At 50.3% G+C, this 25621-nt stretch overlaps 2 protein-coding genes across 4 annotated transcripts in view; one reads left to right on the top strand and one right to left on the bottom strand.

Annotated features, from left to right (window-relative positions):
* Positions 1-25621, top strand: part of Dock6 (dedicator of cytokinesis 6) — a 77370-nt gene that overhangs the window by 10608 nt on the left and 41141 nt on the right. For all 3 annotated transcript variants that reach the window (XM_045142692.1, XM_004667472.3, XM_004667471.3), the window contains exons 4-22: positions 454-522; positions 749-878; positions 1857-2069; positions 2858-2943; positions 5945-6011; positions 6110-6259; positions 14681-14761; positions 14857-15010; positions 15117-15244; positions 15343-15436; positions 15702-15864; positions 21170-21287; positions 21365-21435; positions 21628-21766; positions 21852-21953; positions 22616-22702; positions 22918-23149; positions 23432-23593; positions 24645-24808. In XM_045142692.1, the coding sequence (XP_044998627.1) occupies positions 454-522; positions 749-878; positions 1857-2069; positions 2858-2943; positions 5945-6011; positions 6110-6259; positions 14681-14761; positions 14857-15010; positions 15117-15244; positions 15343-15436; positions 15702-15864; positions 21170-21287; positions 21365-21435; positions 21628-21766; positions 21852-21953; positions 22616-22702; positions 22918-23149; positions 23432-23593; positions 24645-24808 (2410 nt within the window). The remainder of the gene's footprint in view (positions 1-453; positions 523-748; positions 879-1856; positions 2070-2857; positions 2944-5944; positions 6012-6109; positions 6260-14680; positions 14762-14856; positions 15011-15116; positions 15245-15342; positions 15437-15701; positions 15865-21169; positions 21288-21364; positions 21436-21627; positions 21767-21851; positions 21954-22615; positions 22703-22917; positions 23150-23431; positions 23594-24644; positions 24809-25621) is intronic.
* Positions 17711-19224, bottom strand: Angptl8 (angiopoietin like 8). Its single transcript, XM_004667470.2, has 4 exons — positions 18928-19224; positions 18608-18769; positions 18071-18180; positions 17711-17979 (listed from the first exon to the last, which is right to left on the bottom strand). Exons 1-4 carry the CDS (start codon positions 19222-19224, stop codon positions 17952-17954), a joined length of 597 nt encoding a protein of 198 aa, XP_004667527.2. The 3' UTR covers positions 17711-17951.

Below are 25621 nucleotides of genomic sequence, written 5' to 3'. Positions count from 1 at the left end.
AGAGGCAGAGGTGGGAGGATCACTGTGAATTTGAGGCCAGCTTGAGACTACAGAGTGAGTTCCAGGTCAGCCTGGGCTACAGTGAGACCCTACCTTGAAAAGAAATATCACTTATTTATTATGTGTCTGTGGGTACGCCAGGGCTTCTTTCTGCTACAAAGGAACACCAGAAAATTGTGCCACCTTTTGCATCTGGCTTATGTGGGTACCTGGGGAGTTGAGCCCGGGCAGCAGGCGTGGCAAACACGTTTCTTTAATGGCTAAGACATCATGCCAGCCTCTTTTTTTTTTTGGAGATAGGGTCTCACACCAAAGCCCAACCTGGTCTTGAACTTGCAGCAATTTTTCTGCTTCAGCCTCTAAGTGCTAGGATTGGCAGTGCCATTCTCCTAGGCCATTGGGGATATTCACCTTGGGTCCTGCCTCTTTTAACCTGATTTTATTTTGCTGTAGAAAACTGGATGCCCAAGTGAGGGCTGCGGTAGAGATGTACACCGAGGATTGGGTCATCGTACAGAGAAGGTGAGGGCGGCCCAGGCCAGTCGTGGGAGGGGCCAGAGGCTGGAGAGGGCGGAGCTGCGGCTTGCAGCTGGTTCTTCTGTCTGCCCGATACCCATGCAAGGGTGGCTGGACGTCTTTCCTTAGAGCACAAGGATGGTTGACGGCCTTGCAGGTCTCACGTGGTCTCCCCTTACCGGGGAGTTCTCAGCCCTGTCACTTGCCCAGTTGCAGCCCACCATCTTCCTAGGTACCAGCACTTGAGTGCAGCATTCAGCCCCGTCACCACGGAGACTCAGCGAGAGCGACAAAAGGGCCTTGCTCGCCAGGTCTATGAGCAGGACGCTTCTGGAGATGAGAGGGCTGGCCCCGAGGACACGGTGAGGGAACCCCTGGCTGGAGTCACTGCAGGGTGGGACTCAGAAAAATGACCCAATGAATGAAGTATGTCTCATGAGTGAAAAGTTAAAGAGTAGTGTGGTGACGCACGCCTTTAATCCCAGCACTCAGGAGGCAGAGGTAGGAGGATTGCTGTGAGTTAGAGGCCACCCTGAGACTACACAATCCCAGATCAGCCTAGACTTGAGTGAGACCCAACTTCGAAAAACAAAACAAAAAAAAGTTGAGTAATAATTATGCACATTTATCGAGTGCTTAGTGTATGCTGCAGGCTTTATGCTTGTCTTCATTAATAATTGCCACCATTACATCCCACTTGACAGGTGGAGACACAAAAGTTATTACAGGGTGTTGAGCCTGTATGTTGCCATCAGCACTTATTGAACATCTACTGTGTAAAATAATCATTCTAAGCATCACTAGTGTCGCTTCCATTGTATTCTGAATAGATGGGAAACTGAGGCTTTTAGAGAGACTCGAGACCCACAGTCCCAGAGCTGAGCCAAAGCCACGTGTGTGTGACAGGAGCTGAGTGTGAGTGCTCAGGCAGGCTCCTGGACAAGCGGCGCCTCTGGTGGGAAGAACTCGCCCTCTCCTGGCAGCGCTGAGCGGAGTCCAGAGGCGGCTCTCATCGGCTCAGCCACGCATGCCCTTACCTTGGAACTAGTCCTGGGCTGGCATTTATGCTCCGTTTGGCTGGAAAGGGATACCTGTGGGATGGGATAACCTCCCCCAATGATGGTAAAAGGATGGGGGAGGTTCACTGGGACAGACTTTCCAGAATTTCTAGAGAAGTCAACTAAGCTCCCAGGTGGCCCCCCTGGGTGTAGTTGTGAAGTGGTGAGCCCCCACCCACTGCCCCTCAGGGTATCAGTCTGTAGATGAGATAGCCAAGAGCCTCAGCACAGCAGCTGTATCCAGTTGGCATTCAAATGCTGGCACCCCCCTCCGCCCCGCAGGATGACTCCCGGCGCTGCTCGGGCTCCTCGGAGGACACCCCTCGGAGCAGCGGTGCCTCGGGCATCTTCGACCTGAGGAACTTGGCTGCGGATTCGCTGCTGCCCTCGCTGCTGGAGCGGACGGCCCCGGAGGACATGGACCGGCGCAACGAGGCTCTCCGGCGGCAGAATCGAGCCCGTGCCCTGCTTGTCCTGTACCCAGCACCCGATGAGGTGGGCGCCCTGACTTACCCTCCCTGGAACTAGTGTTCAGCCACCTGTTGAAGGTCCCTGTGTGTTACCCAACGAACATTTACTGCCTGCCGCTCGCTACGCTGTGTCTTTAGCCAGTGATGTTATTGTTAGCATCATAGATCCTTACGTTTATCCCACCCGTGTTTATTGGGCACTAACTGCTTATCCTATATTTGTTTACTTGTTACTTGTCTTATGCCTATTGCAGACTTCTCTTACCATCCAAGCTTACCTATAGTTAGTCACTTTTTTATTTTATTTATTTGAGAGAGAGAGAGGCAGATAGAGAATGGGCATGCCATGGCCTCCAGCCACTGCAGGCAAACTCCAAACACGTGTGCCACCCTGTGCATCTGGCTTTATGTGGGTACTGGGGAATCAAACCCAGGTCCTTGGGCTTCACAGGCAAACCACATAACCGTTAAACCATCTCTCCAGTCCCCATTTATTCTTTTAAATTTTTTTAAAATTTATTTGAGAAAGAGAGCATTTATTGAATGCTTACATGCCAATGCTTAGTCAACCAACTTTTAGTTGGCACCTGTTGTATACTCCTGTCTTATTTTGGACCAGCATGCCTGGGTACCTGTTATATAATTGATACATGGGTATAGCCAGGTGAAGAGGAGGAAAAAAGTGTTCTGTCCTGCACTTACAAAGGCTCAGAAACAAGGAGTTTCATCAGGCTGGGGGTCAGGGTGAGCTGATCTTGGGACTAGGCATTCCGGGCCCTGGGGGACATATACTAGCTGCCTTTGTCTCGGCAGGATGAGGCTGTGGAACGCTGTAGCCGCCCAGAGCCACCCCGAGAGCATTTTGGACAGAGGATCCTAGTTAAATGCCTGTCACTCAAGTGAGTCAGCTGACCAACAGCCCCCCCACACACACAAGGTACAAGTTGTGAGAGAGTAGCCATGCCAACTGGGAGGCTACTGTGGGCTTTAGTGGGAAGGTTATGTAACTTCCCTTTTCATTTCTTCTCCTGTGTGTGTGTGTGTGTACATGTGTGTGTGCACGTGCGCATGCAGAGGCCAGAAGTTGCCTTCCATGTCTTACTTGATTGCCTTTCACCTCACTTTTTAAATTTTTTTGTTTATTTTTATTTATTTATTATAAAGTGACGAAGAAGAGAGAGAGAGAGAGAATGGGTGTGGCAGGGCCTCCAGCCACTGCAAACACCAGACACGTGCGCCCCTTGTGCATCTGGTTAATGTGGGTCCTGGGGAACCGAGCCTCGAACCAGGGTCCTTAAGCTTCACAGGCAAGCGCTTAACCGCTAAGCCATCTCCCCAGCCCTCACCTCACTTTTTGACACAAGGTCGCTCATCAAACCTGCAGCTCACTGATGCAGCTAGACTTGCTGGCCAGTGAACCCTGGAGATTCTCTCTGTCTCCACCTCCTCAGCTTGGGGATTACAGGCATTGGAGGATCCAAACTCAGGTCCACCTGCTTGTGCTGCAAGCGCTTTACGCACTGAGCATTTCCCCGCAGTCCTTTTCATACTCTGTGAGTGTACGCATGTGTGGTACATGTTTCTATGCTTGTGGGCATACGTGTAGAAGCCAGAGGTTGACATTGGGTGTCTTCCTTGATTGCTCTCTTTTTAATTAATTAATTTATTTTGAGAGAGCAAGAGGCAGAGATGGAGAAAGAGAATGGGTGCGCCAGGGCCTTCAGCCACTGCAAACAAACTCCAGACACATGCGCCCCCTATGTGACATTGCTTGTTTGTGTTACTGTGCATCTGCTATGTAGGACCTAGAGACTGGAACCTGAGTTCTTTTTTTTTTTTTTTTTTGAGGTAGGGTCTCACTCTAGTCCATGCTGACCTGGAATTCACTATGTAGTCTCAGGGTGGCCTCGAACTCACAGCGATCCTCCTACCTCTGCCTCCCAAGTGCTGGGATTAAAGGCGTGCGCCACCATGGCCAGCTAGGAACATGAGTTCTTACTTCGCAGGCAGGCTCCTTAACCACTGAGCCATCTCTCCATCCCTTGGCCACTCTCTTTATTTACTGAGGCAGGGTCTCTCATTTGAATCCAGAGCTTGCCAGTTCAGGTAACCTAGCTGGCCAGCTTGCCCCATGGTTCCCATGTCCATCTCCTGAGCCCCAGGATTACAGGTTCATGCCTCCAGCACCCACCTAGCGTTTATTTGAGTTTTCGGGATACAAGCTTGGGTCTCCACTTTACCCACTGAGCTGTCTCCTCAGCTGGGGGTCCTGAAGCATCACTTGTGCTTGTGCAGCACGCCGTGTCCACCACCATGCCCATGGTGACTCACCTAATCTTTCCCACAACTTTGTGCAGGTGGGGAAACCGAGGTACCCAATAGAAGAGGCACCATGCCTGAAATTATGGGACTTGTGAGGCCAGAATCTCTTGTCCTCCTGCTGGGACCCAGGGTGAATGGCTTGGGAAGCACAGATGTCAGCCACTGAAAGTCTCCATTGGCCAGCAGTGCCTGGGAATGGGACTGAACAGGAAGCAGATTTGGAGCCAGGCCCCTCCCTGCCCCTCCCTACCCCCTTTCCTGCCTGGACCAGAGCCGGAAAGGGAAGTTCCATTCTGGCCTGAGGCCCAGGCCCCAGAGAGTTTGGAATCTGATCTGTGGGTCATGTGGTCAGTCAGCAAACATCTGCTGAATTCCTACTGTATGTAGGGCATAGAACCATGCCTTGACCACAGAGACCTGTGTTGACAGATGCTTAGTAGGTCCTGGGCCCCAGAGGTGGCTCCTGGCTCTGCTTCAGAGGCCAGGAGATGGACATGACTGAGCCCGGCCAAGGTTATTCTTGTGACAGTTACAGGCGGGGAGGTGGCTCAGAGCACAAAGCACTGGCCGTGCCGTCCAAGTACTTGAGTTTGCGTCGCCAGACCCGCGTGAAGTCGGGACGCTGTGCTGGGTTTTGCAGTCGCAGCACACCTGCAGCGAGGAGGGAGGTGACGACAGGAGAATTTCCCAGACGCTCACAGAGCCGTGAGTGAAAAAGGCGAGGACAGCTCGGAACGTCGGCCTCTGGCACACTATGTCACTCACATCCGAACATGCACATGTCATATAAATTTAAAAAAGAATTGAGAACCTGTTTGAAGTTTTTAAGATGCTCACCTGGGCTGGGCATGGTGGCACACACCTGTAGTCTCAGCACTTGGGAAGTGGAGGCAGAGATAACAAGTTCAAAGTCATCCTTGACTTCAGTAAGAGACCAACATGAGCTACATGATACCCTGACTCACAAAAAACCAAACAGAAGGTTATAGATAGGAGGGGACTCTATACATTTCTTCCTGCTGAGGGGTGAGGACCAGGAAAAAAATACCCCTGTGTCTCAGTTTCCCTTTTTTTGTTAATTTTTTGTTTATTATTTATTTATTTATTTGAGAGCGATAGAGAGAGAGAGAGAGAGAGACAGATAGAGTCAGAGAATGGGCGCGCTAGGGCCTTCATCCACTGCAAATGAACTCTAGACGTATGCACCCTCTCGTGCATCTGGCTAATATGGGTCCTGGGGAATCGAGCCTCGATCCGGGGGCCTTGGGCTTCACAGGCAAGCGCTCAACCACCAAGCCATCTCTCCAGCCCTCAGTTTCCCTTTTTGCAAAATGGGATACATGCCTTTTCTGAAAACCCTTTAGAGGCAGTCTCATGTGACACAATCCAGGTTCCTTTCCCGTCCTCACCCCTCCTCGGGCCTCAGCAGATGGAGGGCTGGGGCTCAGTGGGTAGAGCACTTACCTATCATGCACAAAGCCTGGGTTCCGTCTGGGATGTATGAGACCCTGTCTCCAAAAAAATGTGAGGCATGTGAACTGTGACAAGTCAAGAAGCTCCTCCCCCATTTACCTGCAGATTTGAAATAGAAGTCGAGCCCATCTTTGGTATCTTGGCCTTGTATGATGTGCGTGAGAAAAAAAAGGTAGGAGTCCTTTTCTCCTCCTCCCTCTCCTCTCTTCCTCTTTGGTGGGCTGTGGGATTCCCAGAGGTGCCGGCCCCAACTGCCTCTCATATTCCCAGATTTCAGAAAACTTCTACTTCGACTTGAACTCAGACTCCATGAAGGGCCTGCTTCGGGCCCATGGCACCCACCCTGCCATCTCCACCTTGGCCCGCTCTGCCATCTTCTCCATCACCTACCCCTCTCCTGACATCTTCCTGGTTGTCAAGGTATCTGCTGGGGCCCAGCAAGGGGATGACTGCTTGTGGTCCATGGGGTCTCTGTCCCGTCATGAACTGACACACATGTCACTGTGGAAGGGAGCCCGGGAGCAAGGCCCTACCCAGCCGTGATGAGGGGGTCACGGGAGGCTTCCGTGGGAGGTGGGAACTGAGCCAAGAACAAGACCTGTGGGTGTGGTGGCTTAGGCACACACATGAGCCTGGTGTTCCAGGAGGCCAGAGAGACAATTGCGAGGTTACTAGATGTTGAAGGTTGGGGAGATTGGTGGGGTGCCTTTTTGCATGTGTGTGTGTATGTATGTATACTCGTATGCCTATGGGTGCACATGTGTGCAGGTATGCATGCCCCTGCAGCCACAGGTTGACATTGGGTGTCTTCCTTGATCACTCTCCACCTTAGTACCGAGGCAGGGCCCGTCCCCTGAACCCGGAGCTCAGCAGTTCGGTTAGTCTAGAGAGCCAGGCTGCTCTGAGGACCCCAGTCTGTCTCCATAGCACTGGGGTTATTAGTGGGCACCATGCTCACTTGGCATGTACCTGGGTGCTGGGGATTCAAATGCCAGTCCTCAGGCTTGTGTGGCGAGTGCTTTATCTACTGAGCATCTCCACAGCCACATGTTTTGTTTTGAAATGTCATCTCATGTGACCCAGACTGTCCTCAAACTCAGTGTGTAGCTGAAGATGAGTTTTAACTGTTGATTTTCCTGTCTCCACCTACAAAGTACTAGAATTACCAGTGTGCTGTGCTGGGGATGGAACCCAGGGTTTCTTGCGTGCTAGGCAAACACTACCCACTGAGTCACATCCTCAGCCCCTCCCCCCACTTTTTGAGATAGTGTCTTGCTGTGTAGCCCTGGCTGGCCTGAAGCTCCTTATGCAGACCACTTGGCTGGTCTTGTAGCACTCCTTCCTCAGTTGAAAATGTTTTTCTTTCTCTTGTTAAGTAGAAACTGTATGGACGCATCAAGTGATGGGACCATTATTTCCCTCCCCCCTGCTCCACTCCTCTGAGGGCCCTGCTCAGCGGGGAGTGAGTTGTGAGAGCAGCAGTCAGTAGTCATTGTGGAGGGGCAGTGTCTCGGATATCCCTGCACCCTGTGGCTCTTACATTCTTTCAAGCTCCTCTTCTGCAAAATTCCCTGAGCCTAGGTGGGTGAGCTTTAATGCTGCTTTCGTGTAAAACTATCGTCAGGTTCCGGATTGCTGCTTTGGTGCGTCTTGTGTGTCCTCAGTGCCGGCCTCCACCGCCCTGGCACAGGTGGTCGGGCTCCACGTGGAAGCAGCGCTCTTGCTCATCTCGCCAGCTCCTCTGCGGTTTCCCCTGGGCCCTGGCTGCTGTGCGAGATTCATCTGCTGACAGGGAGTCAGCTATCTATTCTTGTCTTGTGATAGGTTTCGGTTGTCTTTAGTTCTTGCATCTTTCTGAAACAGAAAAGATAGGTTCTCCAACAGAGAATGAAACCTGGATAGGCTAAAGGGCATAAGCATTGTTAATTTAGAGAGACTTTGATGGCCGTAGCCTCACTTTTGGCCAAACACTAATGGGAGCTTCTCATTGGAGTCCATCATATTGGTCTCCATAGGATGCTGACTTGATTCCTAGTTCTAGCTATGGGTTTCTTTCCACTGAGCAATCAGAGTGCCATGGGTTACCCACCTAGGCTGTTTGCTGCTACTACGCAGGCGTCTTGTCAGGCTGGCTGCTGTCAGATAGCAGGCCCCCTGCTTGCTCACAACGTTGCTGGCCCTTTCCCCCAGCAGCTCATGTAGCACTCACTGTCCAGCACTGTACGGGCAGACCATCTGGGAACAGGCTTCCTTCCAGATTCCAGCCAGATCTCTGGATGTCCTGTGTCAGAAGCATGTGATGTCTTCAGCAGTAGGGTCTTACCTTTTACTTCAGGCAGGTAATCAAGTGCTTTGAAAGAAGCCTGTCTTGTTTAAGGCACCTCATAGGTCTCTCCAGTGAACAGCTCAACTCAACATGGGTTACAACCAGTTTCTGGTACTGGAAGTTACAAGCCAGAGCCAAATGTTTTAGGGTTAGACTTCATCCCACCCTCGCCAGGGCCCCTTCTTACCAGACAATTCCTCCATGCTCTTATTGAGGGTTAAATCTTTTAGTCTGCTATCCAGGAGGAAGGTTTGTGTGGTACCAATTCAGTTTGGATTTGGATTTGTTTATATCTCCCCCACCGTCCTGTTCTCCTTCCCCAAACCCTTCCATTTCTCTTACCTGTCCCTCGAGTTGTCTATCAGGTATGCCTGCAACTCAAGCTATTCCAGTTTAGGAACCACAGATGAGGGAGAATATGTGGGCGTAAGCCTGGCTTGGTGGCGCACACCTTTAATCCCAGCACTTGGGGAGAGTTCCAGGCCAGCCTAGGCTAGAGGAAAATTCTATCTTGAAAAGTAAAAACTAAAAATAAAATTAAAAAAAGAATATGTGATGTCTCTCTTTCTGTACATGTGTGAATTTGCTTAGTATGATCTGTTACAAGTCCATCCATTGTCCTACGAATTTCATTATACCATATTTCCAATTTCATTGTATCATGTTTCCTTACTGCTGAGAATTCTGTTGTGTGAAGGTACCACATCTTCATTATCCATTTGTCAAACAATGGGCATCTGGATTGATTCCAGTTCTTAGCTATTATGGACTGAGCGGCTGTAAACATGGTTGAGTAAATATCTCTGCAGTGAAGAGTGGAGTTGGTAGCTCTATTTTCATTTTTTTCAGGAGTCTCCAAATTGATTTCCATGCTGGTTGTACAAGTTTGCACTCCCACCAGCAGTGAATGAAGGTTCCTCTTTCTCCACATCCTCACCAACATTTGTTGTCATTTGATTTTTTTTTTCTGGAGTAAGGTAGACTCTCATAGTGGTGTTAATTTGCATTTCCCTGATGGTTAAGGATGTTGAACATTTTCTTAGGTGAACATTAGCCATTTGTATTTCTTCCTTTGAAAATTCCCTATTCAGCTCTCTGTTCCATTTTTTGTTTGTTTGTTTGAGGTAGGGTTTCACTCTAGTCCAAGCCGACCTGGAATTCACTATGTAGTCTCAGGGTAGTCTTGAACTCACAGCAAGCTTCCTACCTCTATCTCCTGAGTGCTGGGATTATAGGTGTGCACCACCACGCCCGGCTTGATTGTTTGATTTTTTTTTTCTTTTAAAAAAAAATTTTTTTGGTTAGTTTTATTTATTTATTTGAGAGTGATAGAGAAAGAGGCAGAGAGAGAGAGAGAGAAAGAAAGAGAGAATGGGCGCGCCAGGGCCTCCAGCCACTGCAAACGAACTCCAGACCCATGCGCCCCCTTGTGCATCTGGCTAACATGGGTCCTGAAGAATCGAGCCTTGAACCGGGGTCCTTAGGCTTCACAGGCAAGCACTTAACCATCTCTCCAGCCCAGATTTTTTTTTTTTTTCGAGGTAGGGTCTCGCTCTAGCTCAGGCTGACCTGGAATTCACTGTGTAGTCTCAGCGTGGCCTCAAACTCACAGAAATCCTCATACCTCTGCCTCTCAAGTGCTGGGATTAAAGGCGTGCACCACCACACTTGGCCGATTTTTCTTTTAATTTTATTTATTTATTTATCTGAGAGAGAATGAGGCAGAGGGCATGCCAGGGCCTCCAGCCACTGCAAACAAACTCCAGGTGCATACACCCCCTTGTGCATCTGGCTTACATGGGTCCTGGAGAGTTGAACCGGGATCCTTTGGCTTTGCAGACAAGCACCTTAACTGCTAAGCCATCTTTCCAACTCTGATTTTTTTAAATATTTTTTATTTATTGAGAGAGAGAGAGAGAGAGAGAGTAAATGGGCATGCCAGGGCCTCCAGCTACTGCAAATGAACTCCAGGTGTATGTGCCACCATGTGCATCTGACTAACATGGGTTCTGGAGAGTCGAACCTGGGTCCTTAGGCTTTGCAGACAAGCACCTTAACCACTAAGCCATCTCTCCAGCCCTGATTTATTTTAATTTATTTATTTCCAAGGAGACAGAGGAAGAGACAGAGAGAATGGGTGTGCCAGGGCCTCCAGCTGCTGCAAATGATCTCCAAATGCTTGTGCCACTTTGTGCATCTAGTTTCACATGGGAACTGGGGAGTCAAACGTAGGTCATTAGGCTTTGCAGGCAAGTGCCTTAACTGCTGAGCTATCTCTCGAGCTCCATCAGCCCTGAGTTTTTTAATTACATAGGTTTTGTTTTTTTTTTTTTTTTGTTTTGTAGATTGTAGGTATTAGGCTTCTGTCAGTGGTACAGCTGGTGAAGATTTTTTTCCCATTCTATGGGTAGTCTGTTGACTCTACTTATGATGTGTTTGTCTCTACACAAACTTTTTAGTTTCATGAGATCCCACTGGTTGAGTGATTGCTTAATTTCCTGGGCTACTGGGGTATTGTTCAGGAAGTCTTTCCCCATTCCTATATTGTGGAGAGGTCCCTCTATTTTTTTTATCCAGTAGTTTAGGAGTTTCAGGTCTTACATTAAGGACTTTAATATATTTGGAGTTGATTTTTGTTTGTTTTTTGTTTTTAGAGGTAAGGTTTCACTCTAGTCCAGGCTAGCCTGAAATTCACTATGTAGTCTCAGGCTGGCCTCGAACTCATGGTGATCCTCCTACCTGTGCCTCCCAAGTGCTGGGATTAAAGGCATGTGCCACCACACCCAGCTTGAAGTTGATTTTTATGCATAATGAGAGGCGTGGGTATAGTTTCAGAATATTTTTATTTCAATTTTTTAAATTTTTATTTATTTTTGGTTTTTCAAGATAAAGTTTCACTCTAGCCCAGGCTGACCTGGAATTCACTGTGTAGTCACAGGGTGGCCTTGAACTCAGCAGTCCTCCTACCTCTGCCTCCCAAGTGCTGGGATTAAAGGCATGTGCCACCATGCCTGGCTCTAATTTTTATTTTATTTATTTATTTATTTATTTTTGGCTTTTCAAGGTCTTGCTCTAGCTCAGGCTGGCCTGGAATTCACTATGTAGTCTCAAGTTGGCCTCAAATTCTCGGCAATCCTCCTACCTCTGCGTCCCAAGTGCTGTGATTAAAGGCATGCTCCACCATGCCCAGCTAATTTTTATTTTTTAGAAATTTTTTAATTTAATTTAATTTATTTGCAAGCAGAGAGAGAGAGAGAAGGGGTACACTAGGGCCTCTACCCACTGCAAATGAGCTCCAGATGCATGTGCCACTTTATGTATCTGGCTTTATATGGGTACTAGGGAGTCACTCAGGTCCTTAGGTTTTTTTTGTTTGTTTTGGTGACTTTTTGTTTTTGTTTTAGAGGGAGAATTGGTGCACCAGGGCCTCAGCCACTGAAATTGAACTCCAGATGTTTGCGCCACCTAGTGGGCATGTGCAGCCTTGCACTTGCCCCACCTTTGTGCATCTGGCATATGTGGGATCTGGAGAGAAATTGACTAGGGGTCCTTAGGCTTCACAAGCAGGCACTTTAACCAAAGCCATCTCTTCAGCTCAGGTCATTGGGTTTTTCAGGCAAGTGCCTTAATGGCTGAGCCATCCCTCCAGCCCAAAAATGTTTCTTAAGTTGACAATCATGGGCATGTGCATGTAGCACACTCTTGTTACCCCAGTGCTCAGAAGACAGAGGTAGGAGAATTGTGAGTCTGAAGCCAGCCTTGGCCATACATTAATACTCTATATTAAAAATAAAGCCAGGTTGGGCTAGAGAGATGGCTTAGCAGTTAAGGCATTTGCTTGCAAAGCCAAAGGATCCTGATTCAATTCTCCAGGTCCCACGTAAGCCAGATGCACATACTTCTGGAGTTCATTTGCATTGGCTGGAGGCCCTGGTGTGCCGATTCTCTCTCCCTTTCTCTCTCTCTCTCTCTCTCTCTCTCTCTCTCTCTCTCTCTCTCTCTCTCTCCCTTTTCTCTCTCTCAAATAAATAAGTAAAATATATTTTAAAAATAAGTAAAGCCAGGTTAAAAAAAAAAAAGCCAGGCATGATGGTACATGCCTTTAATCCCAGCACTCAGGTGGCAGAGGTAGGAGGATCTCTGTAAGTTTGAGGCCACCCTGAGAATAGAGGGAATTCAAGGTCAGCCTGGGCCAGACTGAGACCCTACCTCAAAAACCAAAAAATAATAATAAACAAATAAATAAAATAAAGCCAGGCGTGGTGGTACATGCCTTTAATCCCAGGACTTGGGAGGCAGAGCTAGGGGGAATCACTGTGAGTTCAGGTTCAGCCTGAGAGTTCATAGTAAATTCTAGGTCATCCTGGGCTAGAGTGAGACCCTACCTCAAAAAAGCAAAAAACTAACAAAGAAACCTTCAGCTGTAGCTCAGTTGGAGAGTGTGCATGGGGTCTTAGATGTGATCCACAGCACTTGGGGAGGTAGACACAAGATGGTCAAGAGTTCAAATTCATCGTAGTGAGTTTGAATCCAACCTGGATTTCATGAGACCCTATCTCAGAAAGGGGGTGGGGCACTGGGGAGATAGCTAAGTGGTTGAAAGACCCTTACTTGCAAAGCCTGCAAGCCTAGATGCAATTCCCTTACACCCAAGTAAGTCAGAGCAAAATGTGGTAGGTACATCTGGTGATCATTTGCAAGAGATTCTGATGTACACACATAGACATGTGTAAATAAAAATTAACTTTTTGCAAGTTTGAGACTTCATTAATCAGGTCAGGAAAGATGAGCTGGCACGTTCATATGAGATTTTCTATTTCGAGAAGCCAGGTCAAATTTTCTCAAACTTTAAATTAGGTTACAATAATGAAATGATTTGAGCACTGACAAGCCCTGGTCATAATGGGGCTTCAGATGGTGGTTGTAATGGTCCTCATTTGACAGATGGAAACACTGAGAATAAAGGAGGTAAGGACCCAGGGTTGGAGTCTTAGCCTTGTGGACCAGAGTCATAGCCTCTATTTTATTTTATTTATTATTTTTTAATTACTATTATTTTTTATTATTATTTTGTTGTTGTTTTTCTAGGTAGGGTTTCACTGTAGTTCAGGCTGACGTGGGATTCACTATGTAGTCTCAGGGTGGCCTCCAACTCATGGTGAATCTCCTACCTCTGCCACCCAAGTACTGAGATTAAAGGCATGCCCCACTATGCCCGGCTCTTATTTTTTTTTAATATTTTTTATTTATGTATTTGCTTCAGAGAAGGAGAGAGTATGGGTGTACCACTGCATGCATCTGGCATTACATGGGTGCTGGTGAATGGAACCCCAGCCAGTAGGCTTTGTAAGCAAGTACCTTTAACTGCTGAGCCATCTTCCCAGCCCACAAAGCCTCTATTTAGACAAATAAAAAGAAAAAACAAGCTGGGCATAGTGGTGGACACCTTTAGTCCCAGCACTTGGGAGGCAGAGGTAGGTGGATCACCGTGAGTTTGAGGCCATCCTGAGATTACATAGTAAATTCCATGTCAGCCTGGAATAGTGTAGTGAGACCCTACCTTGAACAACCAAAAAAAAAAAAAAAAAATTCAAGCCAAGCATGTGGTGCATGCCTTTAATCCCAGTACTTTGGAGGCAAGGATAGGTGGAGTTTGAGGCCACCTGGAGGCTGCATAGTGAATTCCAGGTCAGCCTGGCCTACAGAAAGACCTAACCTCAAAAAAACAACAAAAATAAGAAAGGAAGGAAGGACGAAGGAAGGAAAAAGCAACCTGCTGTGGTGATACCTAGGAGTTTGAGGAAGGAGGATTGCCAGGTTAGAATAAATAGATGTCTCAATACTAGATAGGGCTTGGGGTGTGGTTCAGATAGAGGTAGAGCTCCTGTCTAGAATCCACAGTGAGGGCTGGGGGCGTGGCTCAGGGATAGAGCTCCTGCCTAGAATCCACAGTGAGGGCTGGGGGTGTGGCTCAGGGGTCGAGCTCCTGTCTAGAATCCACAGTGAGGCTGGGTGCATGGCTCAGGGGTAGAGCTCCTGCCTAGAATCCACAGTGAGGGCTGGGGGCGTGGCTCAGGGGTAGAGCTCCTGCCTAGAATCCACAGTGAGGGCTGGGGGCGTGGCTCAGGGGTATAATGTTTTCCTAGCCTAGTGAAGCCCTGTGTTCATCCCTAGCATAAGAGAGATTGAGATAAGGGGCAAGTGAGAGTGCGAGGGCTGCAGTGAAAATGAATATTAATATCAATAGGTACAGGTGGACTTGTAACTTGGGGTTTACGATTGTCTAAGGGCTGGAAGGAGGGAAATGTGGAGTGCTAGAACTCCATCCCAGAGACAGTGGAAGTCTTGTGAGCTGAGGTTTTGGAGCAAGAGTGCCTCAGTGGAATAGGTGTGTAGTTAGTGCCAGAGCAGTTCCTTGAATGTGTGAGGCCCTAGGTTCACCCCCAGAAATCATCGGAGTGTGTGAAGGTCAAGGAGGGTTCCCAGGATCCTCACTGGACCCTCCTGTGCCGCAGCTGGAAAAGGTGCTTCAGCAGGGAGACATCAGCGAGTGTTGTGAGCCCTACATGGTGATGAAGGAGGTGGACACGGCCAAGGTAGATACCGGGGAGCTGGGTAGGGTGGAGGGTTATGTGCTTAGCTGCACGAGGGAGGGCGCTGAGCTGGTGGGGCGCACGGGTGTCGCCCACAGAACAAAGAGAAGCTAGAGAAGCTGCGCCTGGCAGCAGAGCAGTTCTGCACCCGGCTGGGCCGCTACCGCATGCCCTTTGCCTGGACCGCGGTGCACTTGGCCAACATCGTGAGCAGCGTGGGTCAGGCCGACCGGGACTCAGACTCCGAAGGCGGTGAGGACGCGCGCCCCCTGTGGGCCAGTCGCAGTACTGCACCTGCACCTCGTTCCCTCCACCTTTCCTCAGGTCACATTCCTGTCCCCCCTGGTGTCTTTCCTAGAGCGAAGGCCCACCTGGACCGAGCGCCGCCGTCGGGTACCCCAGGATCGATCCAGTACCGGGGACGATGCCTGCAGCTTCTCTAGCTTCCGCCCAGCCACGTTAACTGTCACCAACTTTTTTAAGCAGGTGATGATGGTGTAGGAAGGAAGGGACTCTCCTCTTGCCTCTTCCCTGGGCACATTCAGGGCTTTAGCCTCCACTTAGGAGGAACCTGTCTCTTGTAGGAGGCTGAACGGCTAAGTGATGAAGACCTTTTCAAATTCCTGGCAGACATGAAGAGGCCATCTTCCCTGCTGAGGCGCCTAAGACCTGTGACAGGTTTGTGGTACACCCTCAAAACCAGGGGTGTTGATCATACAATTACTCAGCATACCCATGCTGATTGTCATCCTGAGCTGGGTATTAGGGACCCAAGCATAGAGCCATGGGGAGTAGAATGACTAGGATACTGGGCTTTTGTTCCTGAAAAATAAGAGCCACCGAAAGGAAAGGACGTGAGGGGAGAGGCAGAACCTTCGCTCTAGCCCCAAGGCGAACCTCTGACTGGCTGACTCAAAGAACAAAGCAAATCTTTTGTCCTCAGCTCAACTCAAGATTGACATCTCCCCGGCCCCAGAGAACCCACACTTCTGTCTGTCCCCTGAGCTGCTTCATATCAAGCCCTATCCGGACCCCAGGGGACGACCCACAAAGGAGATCTTAGAGTTCCCTGCCCGAGAGGTCTACACCCCTCACACCTGCTACAGGTACAGCATGTGGGGATGGCTGAGCCCAGCTGAGGTCCCCTGTTCTCTTTTTCAAATTATACACTGCCGCCCCCTCCACACATTTTTATTTATCTATGAGGAGAAAAAGAATGAGTGCTCTGGGGCCTCCTGCCACTGCAAATGAACTCCAGTTACATGTTCCACTTTGTGCATCTAGCTTTACATGGGCACTGGGGAATTGAACTCAGGCCAGCAAGCTTTGCAAGCAAGTACCTTTAACTACAAAGCCATCTTCCCAGCCCTTGGTTTTCCTTATTTTTTCTTTTATGAGAGAATTGGCATGCCAGGGCCTCCAGCCTCTGCAATTAAACTCCAGGCACATGTGCCACCTTGTACATGTGGCTTATGCAGGACCTGGAGAACTGAGCACGGGTCCCTAGGCTTCGAAGGCGAAGGCCTTAACCACTAAGCCATCTCTCTGGCCCCACCCTTGGTTTTCTTGTATGTATGTGTATGAGTCTTTGTATGTGTGTGCACATGTGTGTGTCCATGTGGAGACTTTAGGTGTCAGCATTGAGTATGGGATCCATCTTTCTTTGGGGGGGGATTTTGAGGGAAGATTGGCCTGGAATTCAATATGTAGTCTCAGGGTGGTCTTGAATTCATGGCTATCCTCCTAACTCAGCCTCCAGAGTGCTGGGATCAAAGGTGTGTACTACCACACCTGGCTTTTTTTTTTTTTTTTTTTTTTTTGGCAGTGCCTCTTGAACCCCAGGCTAGCCTAGAGGCTATGTAGTTGAGAAAGGCCTCCAACTCCTGATCCTCTTTCCAAATGCTGAGATTATTATGCTAGGGGTCAGACCTAGGACTTTCATTTTTTGAGGCAGGGTCTCACTCAAGTTCAGGCTGACCTGGAACTTACTTTGTAGTCTCAGGGTGGCCTCAAACTCGTGGCAGTCCTCCTACCTCTGCCTCGAGTACTGGGATTAAAGGCGTGCGCCACCATGCCTGGCTTGGAACTTTTATTTAGGGCTGACCTGGAACTCACTCTGTAGCCCCAGGCTGGCTTTGAACTCATAACCATCCTCCTACCTCGGCCTCCCTAGTGCTGGACCTAGGGGTGTGTGCCACCATACTCAGCAAAACCCAGGGCTTTGTGCATGCTAGGCAAGTACTCCAACTGAGCTACATTCCTAGCCCCCCTCCAATGCCTCTTTAAAACAGGGTCTCTCAGGCTGGGTGTGGTGGCACACACCTTTAATCCTAGCACTCAGGAGGCAGAGATAGGAGGATCGCCATGAGTTCAAGGCCACCCTGAGACTACATAGCGAATTCCAGGTCAGCCTAAGCTAGAGTGAGACCCTACCTTGGGAAAAAAAAAAGAAAGAAAGAAAGAAAAAAGAAACAAGGAGGAAAAAAAACAACAACAGGGTCTCTCATTGGTTTAGAGCTTACCAAATAGGCAGAGCCCCAGGGATCTGTCTGTGTCTCCCCAGCTCTGCAATTACAAGTACATGCCACCACTCCTGGCATTTTGTTGTTGTTGTTGGTTCTGGGGAGACAAACACTTTACCAACAGCCATCTCCCCAGCCCTTGTTTTGTGTTTGAGAGAGGATCTCATGTAGCCCAGGCTAGTCTCAAACTTGCTATATAGCCAAGGATGACCTTGAATATCTGATCTTCTGGTCTGTGCTTTGGGGAGCTAGGACAACAAGTTTGCGTCACCATGTCCAGTTTGTATGTTGCTGGGAATACAACGCAGAGTTTTCTGCATGCAAGGCAAGCATTGTACCCACTGAGCCATGTCCTCACCCTGAAGGTCCATGTTCTTGCAAACACACACAGACTACCAGCATAAAATGCCATTGTTGTGCTTTAATCTGGGCTGTTTGGGCATGAGGGGACATGCGATCTTCCTTCCACCCTCTGCCACAGTGCTTTGTTCTCTGCCTTCGACCTCATCTGCTTCTGCTTCTGCCTCTGCTGCATGGCCGGAAGCGGAAGGGGGGCACCTTGGCCGACCGACCCCAGTGGACAGGCAGCACTGCCCTGCGTGTGGGGACACCACGTTTGTGTAGCCATGTCCCTTGCGGTGTGACTGGTCCTTGGTGGCATCCTGGCAGCCTCAAGCCGGGAGAGCTGCTGTGTGGAGTCTGGGGAAGGAGCTTTAGCTTAGTCGAGGCTGTTTAGAGGGAAGCCCTGCCAGCACCCCAGGCACCCTCCCTCCTGCCACATCAGGCTCACCTCTCCTGGATCTGTCGCAGCCACCGTTGTTGCTCAGCCATCTCGCGCCTCTGCCTCTGCACATGGCCTGCGAGGGCCCATAGGAGGTGGCTCTGCTTGTCAGCGTGAGCCTGAGAGGTCAAAATGCAGACTTCAGCCTGGGAACTCTGGCTGACTTCCCATCCCCTTATCCCACCCAGGCCTCCCTGTTGTGTCTGTGTGACCTTCTTGGGCCTCAGTTTCCCCATTTGTAAAGCGTGTATAAGATAGGACTTACTTTATGTGGTTTGTCACACAGTTATCATTGAGCGCTGAAGATATGCCACAGAAAACTGTAAAAATCAGCATCTATTGAGCACCTACTGTGTGCACTGCTCCTGCACAGAGTGCTTAGCCTTGCTTTGCCCTTTGCAAATGGGGAAACAGAGGCATGGAAAGGGATGTGTGTTTGCTGCAGGTCATGCCAAGTAGCTGTGTAGCCAAGGGGTCACCATGGCTTAGCATTCAGAAATGGGCTGTGGCTGCCAGTCAGAGTCTCAGGGCTTGGCAATGGCTTACCTTTAATGTCTCAAATTCATGGCGGGCATGGCCTAGCCAGGTGTCTTTCAGCTGAGCTTCTAGGTGCCGCACATTGTCCTGCAGTGCCTGCTGTGCCCGGGCCACCTCCCCCAGCAGTTGGGCTGTGGCCTCTGTACTTTGCTGTAAATCATCCTCTTCCATCTGCTCAATAGACAGGAGAGTGTTAGTGAGGTCGCCGTCACCTTCAGCTGGGTTTACTGCTCCTCCTTGTTCTGGCCAACCAGGCAGTGCCACATCCTAGACATGAACTCTTCTTCATATTCCTGTGCACCCAGCACCACCCCATCTCCAGTGCCCACCTGCATCTCCGACAACCTTGTGCGAAGTTCTTGTGTTGCATCCCAGCCCTGGTTGACTTCCATTCTTAGGAGTTCCAGTGCACGGTCAAAGAGGCCCAGGTTGTTCCCAGCCTCTGTCAACCTCGCCTCTGTGGTCTTGTACACGCTGTTGAGCGTCTGACCCAACTGCAAAGCCCCATGGAAGAGCAGGGTCAGCTCCTCGTACTGTGCGGGCTCCGGGTCACCCGGGGAGGACACTGGGGCAGTGCGGGCTGCCGCTGTCAGGGCCCATAGGAGGCAGAGAGCAAGTGCAGCCATGCTGAAGGTCTGGGGTGTGGTACCAGCACTGCTGTGCTCTCCTTTTATGTCACCACACTGCTACGAGCCTCCCCCCAGTCAATGGTTAACCAGCCACCCAGCTCTCCCCTTATTGCACAAGGGTCTGGCAGGAGCTTGAAGTTGCATCAGGCAGATGTCTAAGCAGGCCACGCTGGGATCACACTGGCTGGGACTCAAGGCCAGCTGTGGGCAGCAATGGGGGAGGGGGTCACGGGGAGAAACCTGGGCCTGGGCCCTTACCATGGTGGGTGTGCGAGGATTGGAGCACCTCTCTGAGCCTCAGTTTCCCCACCTAAGCACAGGTGCTATAACAATGCCTTTTTTGAGTGCCAACAGTTTACATAGAGCTATCCCAAGCACCTTATGGGATTTGTCTTCCTCGTACCCTTCCCTAAAGCTGCCATGCAGGGGTCTCGCCTACCCTGGTTGGTAAGTGGCCTGAAACAAGTGGCAGTTGGCAGAGTCCTTACCAAGGCCACAGAGGCTAACTCCAGGATCTAGCGACCTGTGCCCCAGCTCAATGCTAACTGACTTTCCTGAATGACCTGTAAAATGAAGGTGCTGCCTGTCATCACAGGAACTTTTTGAGCACCTACTGTGTGTATTGCCCAGACCTGAGGCCCTTGGCTCTTCTCTGAAGTAGTAGTCATTGCTTTTCCCATTGTAAATGGGAACTCAGTAAGTCGTTCATGGGGTCCCATGCCTGTCACCCCAGCACTCAGGAAACTGAGGTAGGAGGATCACTGTGAATTCAAGCTCAACCTGAGTTATATAGCAAGACCCTGTCTCCAGAAAACAAGGGCTGGGTATCCCCCCGCACACCTTTTTGCTCTCACTCTCATTCTTTCATAAAAAAAAAAATTTCTTTCGAAAGAAAAGAAAAAAAGGGCTGGAGGGTAGCTCGGGTAGAGCTCTGGCCTAGCGTGTGTCAGGCCCTGGGTACCAACCTGGCACTGCAGAGGACAGTCACTGAATTACTGTGCATTGGGTACGTAAAGTGGGTCTGGGCACACGGACGGCGATACATAAGTGTTTGATGAGGTGACTGTCACCATGGTTATGGACTGTGGGTGCCATATTAAGAATGCTGAGCCGGGCAGGGCGGCTCACACCTTTAATCCCAGCACTGGAGAGGCAGAGGGAGGAGGATGATCACCGTGAGTTCAAGGCCACCCTGAAACCACATAGTGAATTCCAGGTCAGCCTGAGCTAGAGGGGGACCCTACCTCGAAAAACCAAAAAAAAAAAAAAAAAAAAAAAAAAAGCCTAATGCCCTCATGATGCAAGTGTGGAAACTGAGGCCCAGAGGGAGGTTGAGAAGGAGTTATCACTGAGAGAGGGAGGCAGCTCCAGCCTCTGACTGTCTCTATTTGAGAGACAGATCCATAACTCCAGTGGACCTAGGAGAGAAGGACCTTTTGGGCCTGGGTAAGGGCCAGGTCTAACCCTGCTACCTGGGACACAGTCGAACTCTGGCCCGCAGGGGCAGGGGATGTGGCCCAGTGGGTAGAGCGCTTCCTAGCATGCATGAAGCTCTGGATTCATCCCCAGCACTACATACACCAGACATGGTGGTGCATGCCTGTAATACCAGCACATGGAAGAGGGAGGCAAGAGGATCAGGAGTTCAAGGTCATCTTCAGAGCTACTTAGGGAATTTGAGGCCAGCCTGGGCTATAAGACCCAGTCTCAAAGAAAAGGAAAAAAAAAAGCGGTCATGTTAGTGCTCACCTTTAATCTTAGCACTCTGGAGACTGCGGTAGGAGGGTCACTGAGTTCAAGACCACCTTGAGACTACATAGTGAATTCCAGGTCAGCCTTGAAGACACAAAGGGAAAAAAAAGCTTGGGCCAAGTTTGGCCTAGCACTCCAGCTACTCATAGGCCGCCTGTACCTCTGACACCCCATTTCCCACCCTGCCCAGGAACCTGCTCTACGTGTACCCACACAGCCTCAATTTCAGCAGCCGCCAGGGCTCTGTACGGAACCTTGCCGTGAGAGTCCAGTATATGGCCGGCGAGGACCCCAGCCAGGCTCTGCCGGTCAGTGACTAAGTCCCAGGGTGGGGACAGCAGGGACGGGATAGCCTCAGGGGGTCCCTCATGTCTACTTCCCTCAGGTCATCTTTGGGAAGTCCAGCTGCAGCGAATTCACCCGTGAGGCCTTTACGCCAGTGGTCTACCATAACAAGTACATGGGGTTCAGGAGGACAATGGAAGTGTCCTGGGAGGGTCAGAGTGGCAAATGTGGGGGTGATAGAGTGGATATACAGGCCCTGGGAGGCTGAGGGCAAAGTTGAGGCCTAGAAACCAGTCTGGTGTCTGTCACATGGGATCCCAGCTCCCTAACTGATGCGTCCCCCACCTGGCCATGTCGCACCAGGTCCCCTGAATTCTATGAGGAATTCAAGCTGAGACTTCCAGCCTGTGTCACCGAGAATCATCACCTGCTTTTTACTTTCTACCATGTCAGCTGTCAGCCCCGGCCAGGCACGGCTCTGGAGACACCCGTGGGCTTTACCGTAAGCCATGTTACCCCCAAAGCCACCTCCTGTCCCCTTCCCCAGGGTCTGGGCTATTCCTGATCCACGTCTGTTCCCTCCTCAGTGGGTCCCCCTGCTGCAGCATGGTCGCCTGAGGACCGGCCCCTTCTGCCTGCCTGTGTGTGTGGACCAGCCCCCGCCCGGCTACTCTGTGCTCAGCCCCGACGTACGTACCACCCGCACTCCCACGCGCATCGTCTCCCCACCTCCGTGTGCTGGTCCTCGGCACCCTCAGGAAGGCACCCTCACTTCTGCCTGACTTCCCTCAGAACCCCTGGGGAGCCTTGTTATCTTCCATAGCTGCGTCTGTGACCCTATGCATCCTGTCACCCCACCCATGCCATGGGTTACCACACCTGTATATCCCTTTCTGTCTCCCAGTTATCCTCACCTCTCACTGCACGCCCCCCCCCCCCCAGCTCCTCCTCTCTCTCTGGTCTGTTAGAAGCCTTCCATCTGATTTTTGTCTCCCAGGATCCTCCATCACTCCCATTAAACTGCCACCAGTGACTTTCCCTTCTACCAGCTTATAAGCCCCCCAGGAGTCACAGGTGCCCCATGATGCTGTTTATGACCCATTGCTGTCTTCAAGTCATGTTCACCCCGTGAGCATGCACCCCATTTCTGATCCCCATGAGTGTGAGATTTACAGCCTTCCCGGGGCTCCCCCTTTGTCGACAGGCTTGAGCTAGGGGGCAGGATGGCCTGCTGCTCCCCCAGTCTGGGCCACACTCGGGCGACAGTGTCGCAATGACCAGGGCTATGGCCCAGTGGCCTGATCCATGGGGGAGGGTCAGCAGGCACCCACCCCAGCTCTCCCTCCCACAGGCGGCACTCCCAGGCATGCGCTGGGTGGATGGTCATAAGGGTGTGTTCAGTGTGGAGCTCACAGCTGCGTCCTCTGTACACCCCCAGGTACGAGGTGGGGTGGGAATCCAGGATTCCTGTCCTGTTCCCCTCCTGGTCACCCTGGGATTGGGCAACAGTTATGACTGGCCAAGGAGGGGTGGCCTCAGGCTCTTGGACGTGTCTTTGGTCAGCTGGGCCTGACTGAAAGGGAAATTGCTGACTAAGGTCAGGTAGCTTCAAGTCCCTTGCACTCTGCTCACGCTGTGTCTCCCCGCCCCAAGGACCCCCACTTGGATAAGTTCTTCACACTGGTGCATGTCTTGGAGGAGGGGCCCTTTCCATTCCGACTGAAGGACACGGTACTGAGCGAGGGCACTGTGGAGCAAGAGCTCCGCGCCAGCCTTGCAGCCCTGCGCCTCGCTAGCCCCGAGCCCCTCGTGGCCTTCTCTCACCATGTACTGGACACACTCATGCATCTGGTCGCACGGCCCCCCGTCATCGGTGGACAGATGGGTGAGCCGGCATAGCCATGAGCCTTGGTTTCCACAGGGAAAGGGGGTCCCTTTCACTTCCCTCACCCTGAGTTTTTTCCCATTGTTCATTTGTTTTTCTGGTCTCAGTTTGTCCTTCTTAGAAAAAGCTCCCCCTCCCCTGTGCCCTGCCCCCAGAGTAGATCCTGTAAAATTCCCTGATGATCACAGGAGACCTCAGACCCTAATCTTTGTTCCTCTGGAAGGTGAGTAGGGAGCTGAGAGGCCTTGGGCTGTGGAATTTGACCTCTGCTTTGCCCTACAGTAAACCTAGGCCGAGGGGCCTTTGAAGCAATGGCTCATATAGTCAGCCTTGTCCACCGGAACCTGGAGGCCGTCCAGGATGCCAGTGGTCACTGCCCCCTGCTGGCCTCCTACATCCACTATGCCTTTCGCCTCCCTGGTCCTGAACCTAGTCCCCCAGCTGGTGAGTGTTGGTGGAAAAATCCCTGGGAGATAGGAAAAACTGAAGAGGAAAGTGTATGCAACAAAGAGAATAGCATGTGCAAAAGTCCTGGGGTCATACACACTCATTTCACATGTTTGCCCCAGCTTCATGGTTATGGTCTCTGTCCCATGGACTGCCAGATGATTGAGCCAGTCAGCAAGTAGGTTGGAGCAGGGATTCAACTAGGCTGTCTGAATTTGAATCCCTGTGACCCTGTACAAGTGCCTTTACTTCTTTGAACCTGTTTTTCCATTTGTAAAACAGGTAATAACAGTACCCACCTTGTGGGAGTGTCAGTATTCCTAAGTGACAGTGAGCTTTGTACAATGCTTGGCATAGAGTAAGCATTCAATAAGATGGAGTTTGTGGGGCTGGGTGTATAGCTTAGTGGTAAAGCCATTACCTCCCATGCCTGAGGCTCTGGGTTTGATCCCTCCAACCAAAAAGAAAGGAAGAAAGGGAGGCAGGAAGGAAAGGAATGTAGGGGGTGAAGAAGGGAGAAAAGAAGAAAGAATAGGGAGGGAAGGAAGGAAGGAAGGAAGATGAGGAAGAAATGAAGGAAAAGGAGGGAGGGATGGAGAGAGGGAAGGTAGGTAGATTTGGGCTAGGAATGTAGCTCAGTGGTAGAGCATGTGCTTATTAACATGTGTAACACCTTGGGTTCCACCCACAACACCAGAGGAAAGGAAGGTTGGTTCCTTTTTCCCCCTTTGGTAAACATTTAAGAATGAGATGAACTGGGTGTGGTGGCTCATGCTTGTAACAGCACTCCAGAGGCTGAAGCAGGCAGATCACCATGAGCTCAAGGCCAGCCTGATCTATGGAGTAAGCTCCCCATTTCTGTGTCTTGCACACACAGAGAGAACTCTGTGTACTAGGCAGGATTCTCAGTGTTTTTCAAATCACTGTGAAGCAGTCTTCATGAGGACTGGGAACTTGGAGAAGGAAAGTGACTTCAGGGTTGCTGATTGGGAAGAGGCTGGCTATCTTCAGGTAGGTTGCAGCAGCTGGCACTGTCCCCTCTCCTCAGGGACCCCTCCAGTGAGCATACAGACTGCCACACAGGCCCATGGCTCTGGCCACCCCACCAACCTCTACCTGGCGCGCTCAAAGAGCATCAGCAGCAGCAACCCTGACCTGGCTGTGGCCCCCGGCTCTGTGGACGATGAGGTCGCCCGCATCCTAGCCAGCAAGGTAAGGCCAGGGCCCCTGAAACCGTCAGCCTCCACGGGCTTAGCTGCGAGCAGGCAGATGGAGATGGAGGATGGGAAACAAGAGGCTGCCCTCGGAAGAAGGCTTGTGTCCTCCAGGGGTTCAGGCTGTGACTGTCTCAGTCTGAGGGCTGGCTGGGCTGGACTGTGATGGATCACAGCACGGTGGGTGGGGACTGGGGCTGGTTTCATAAAGAGTGTGGTAGCAGTACATATATACAGGTTTATATACATATACTCAACGCACATATGTTCACGGGGACATACACCTATATAGCTTATGGACAAGTAAATATATATGGGTGGTTTCACATATATATCATATGTACATATATACATGACCTCATGTACCCTTTGCACATACATAGACAGGTGCATATATATGTGTGTGTGCATATATATATGTATATACATATGCTTCCTGTGTACAAACCATGTACCTTATTTACACACAGGCAAATATACACATGCCCTATGCACATATATACACAGTCATATACTTACATATTGCTTACACATGTGCACAAAGGTAAATATACACATACCCATTATACACAAATGAACATAGGCATATACCCTATACCATTCAAGCATAATGCATAAGTATATCTACCCTATGCATGTATGCATATATGAGTGCTATATACATACTCTGCATACATGTACATGGTGCATATATACACGGCCATGCCGTGTACACATATGTGCGTATACATGGCTCATGTGCACTTACATGCACAGGTGCATATAGATTATGCTCTCTGTACATGTGCTTCTTCGGGTTCATACATGCACA

This window comes from Jaculus jaculus, chromosome 2, assembly GCF_020740685.1.
Source record: "Jaculus jaculus isolate mJacJac1 chromosome 2, mJacJac1.mat.Y.cur, whole genome shotgun sequence".
Lineage (NCBI taxonomy): Eukaryota > Metazoa > Chordata > Mammalia > Rodentia > Dipodidae > Jaculus > Jaculus jaculus.
The sequence above is the reverse complement of the archived record's forward strand: the minus strand, read 5'-3'. Positions and strand labels throughout refer to the sequence as shown.

Excerpts from the sequence above, each read along its gene's own strand:
- Angptl8 (XM_004667470.2), bottom strand. The coding sequence starts at position 19,224 with ATGGCTGCACTTGCTCTCTGCCTCCTATGGGCCCTGACAGCGGCAGCC. Across the intron at positions 18,181-18,607 it reads ATGAATTTGAGACATTAAAG|GCTCACGCTGACAAGCAGAG; the intron begins GTAAGCCATTGC and ends TTGACCTCTCAG. Across the intron at positions 17,980-18,070 it reads CTGCGACAGATCCAGGAGAG|ACTCCACACAGCAGCTCTCC; the intron begins GTGAGCCTGATG and ends CTCCTTCCCCAG.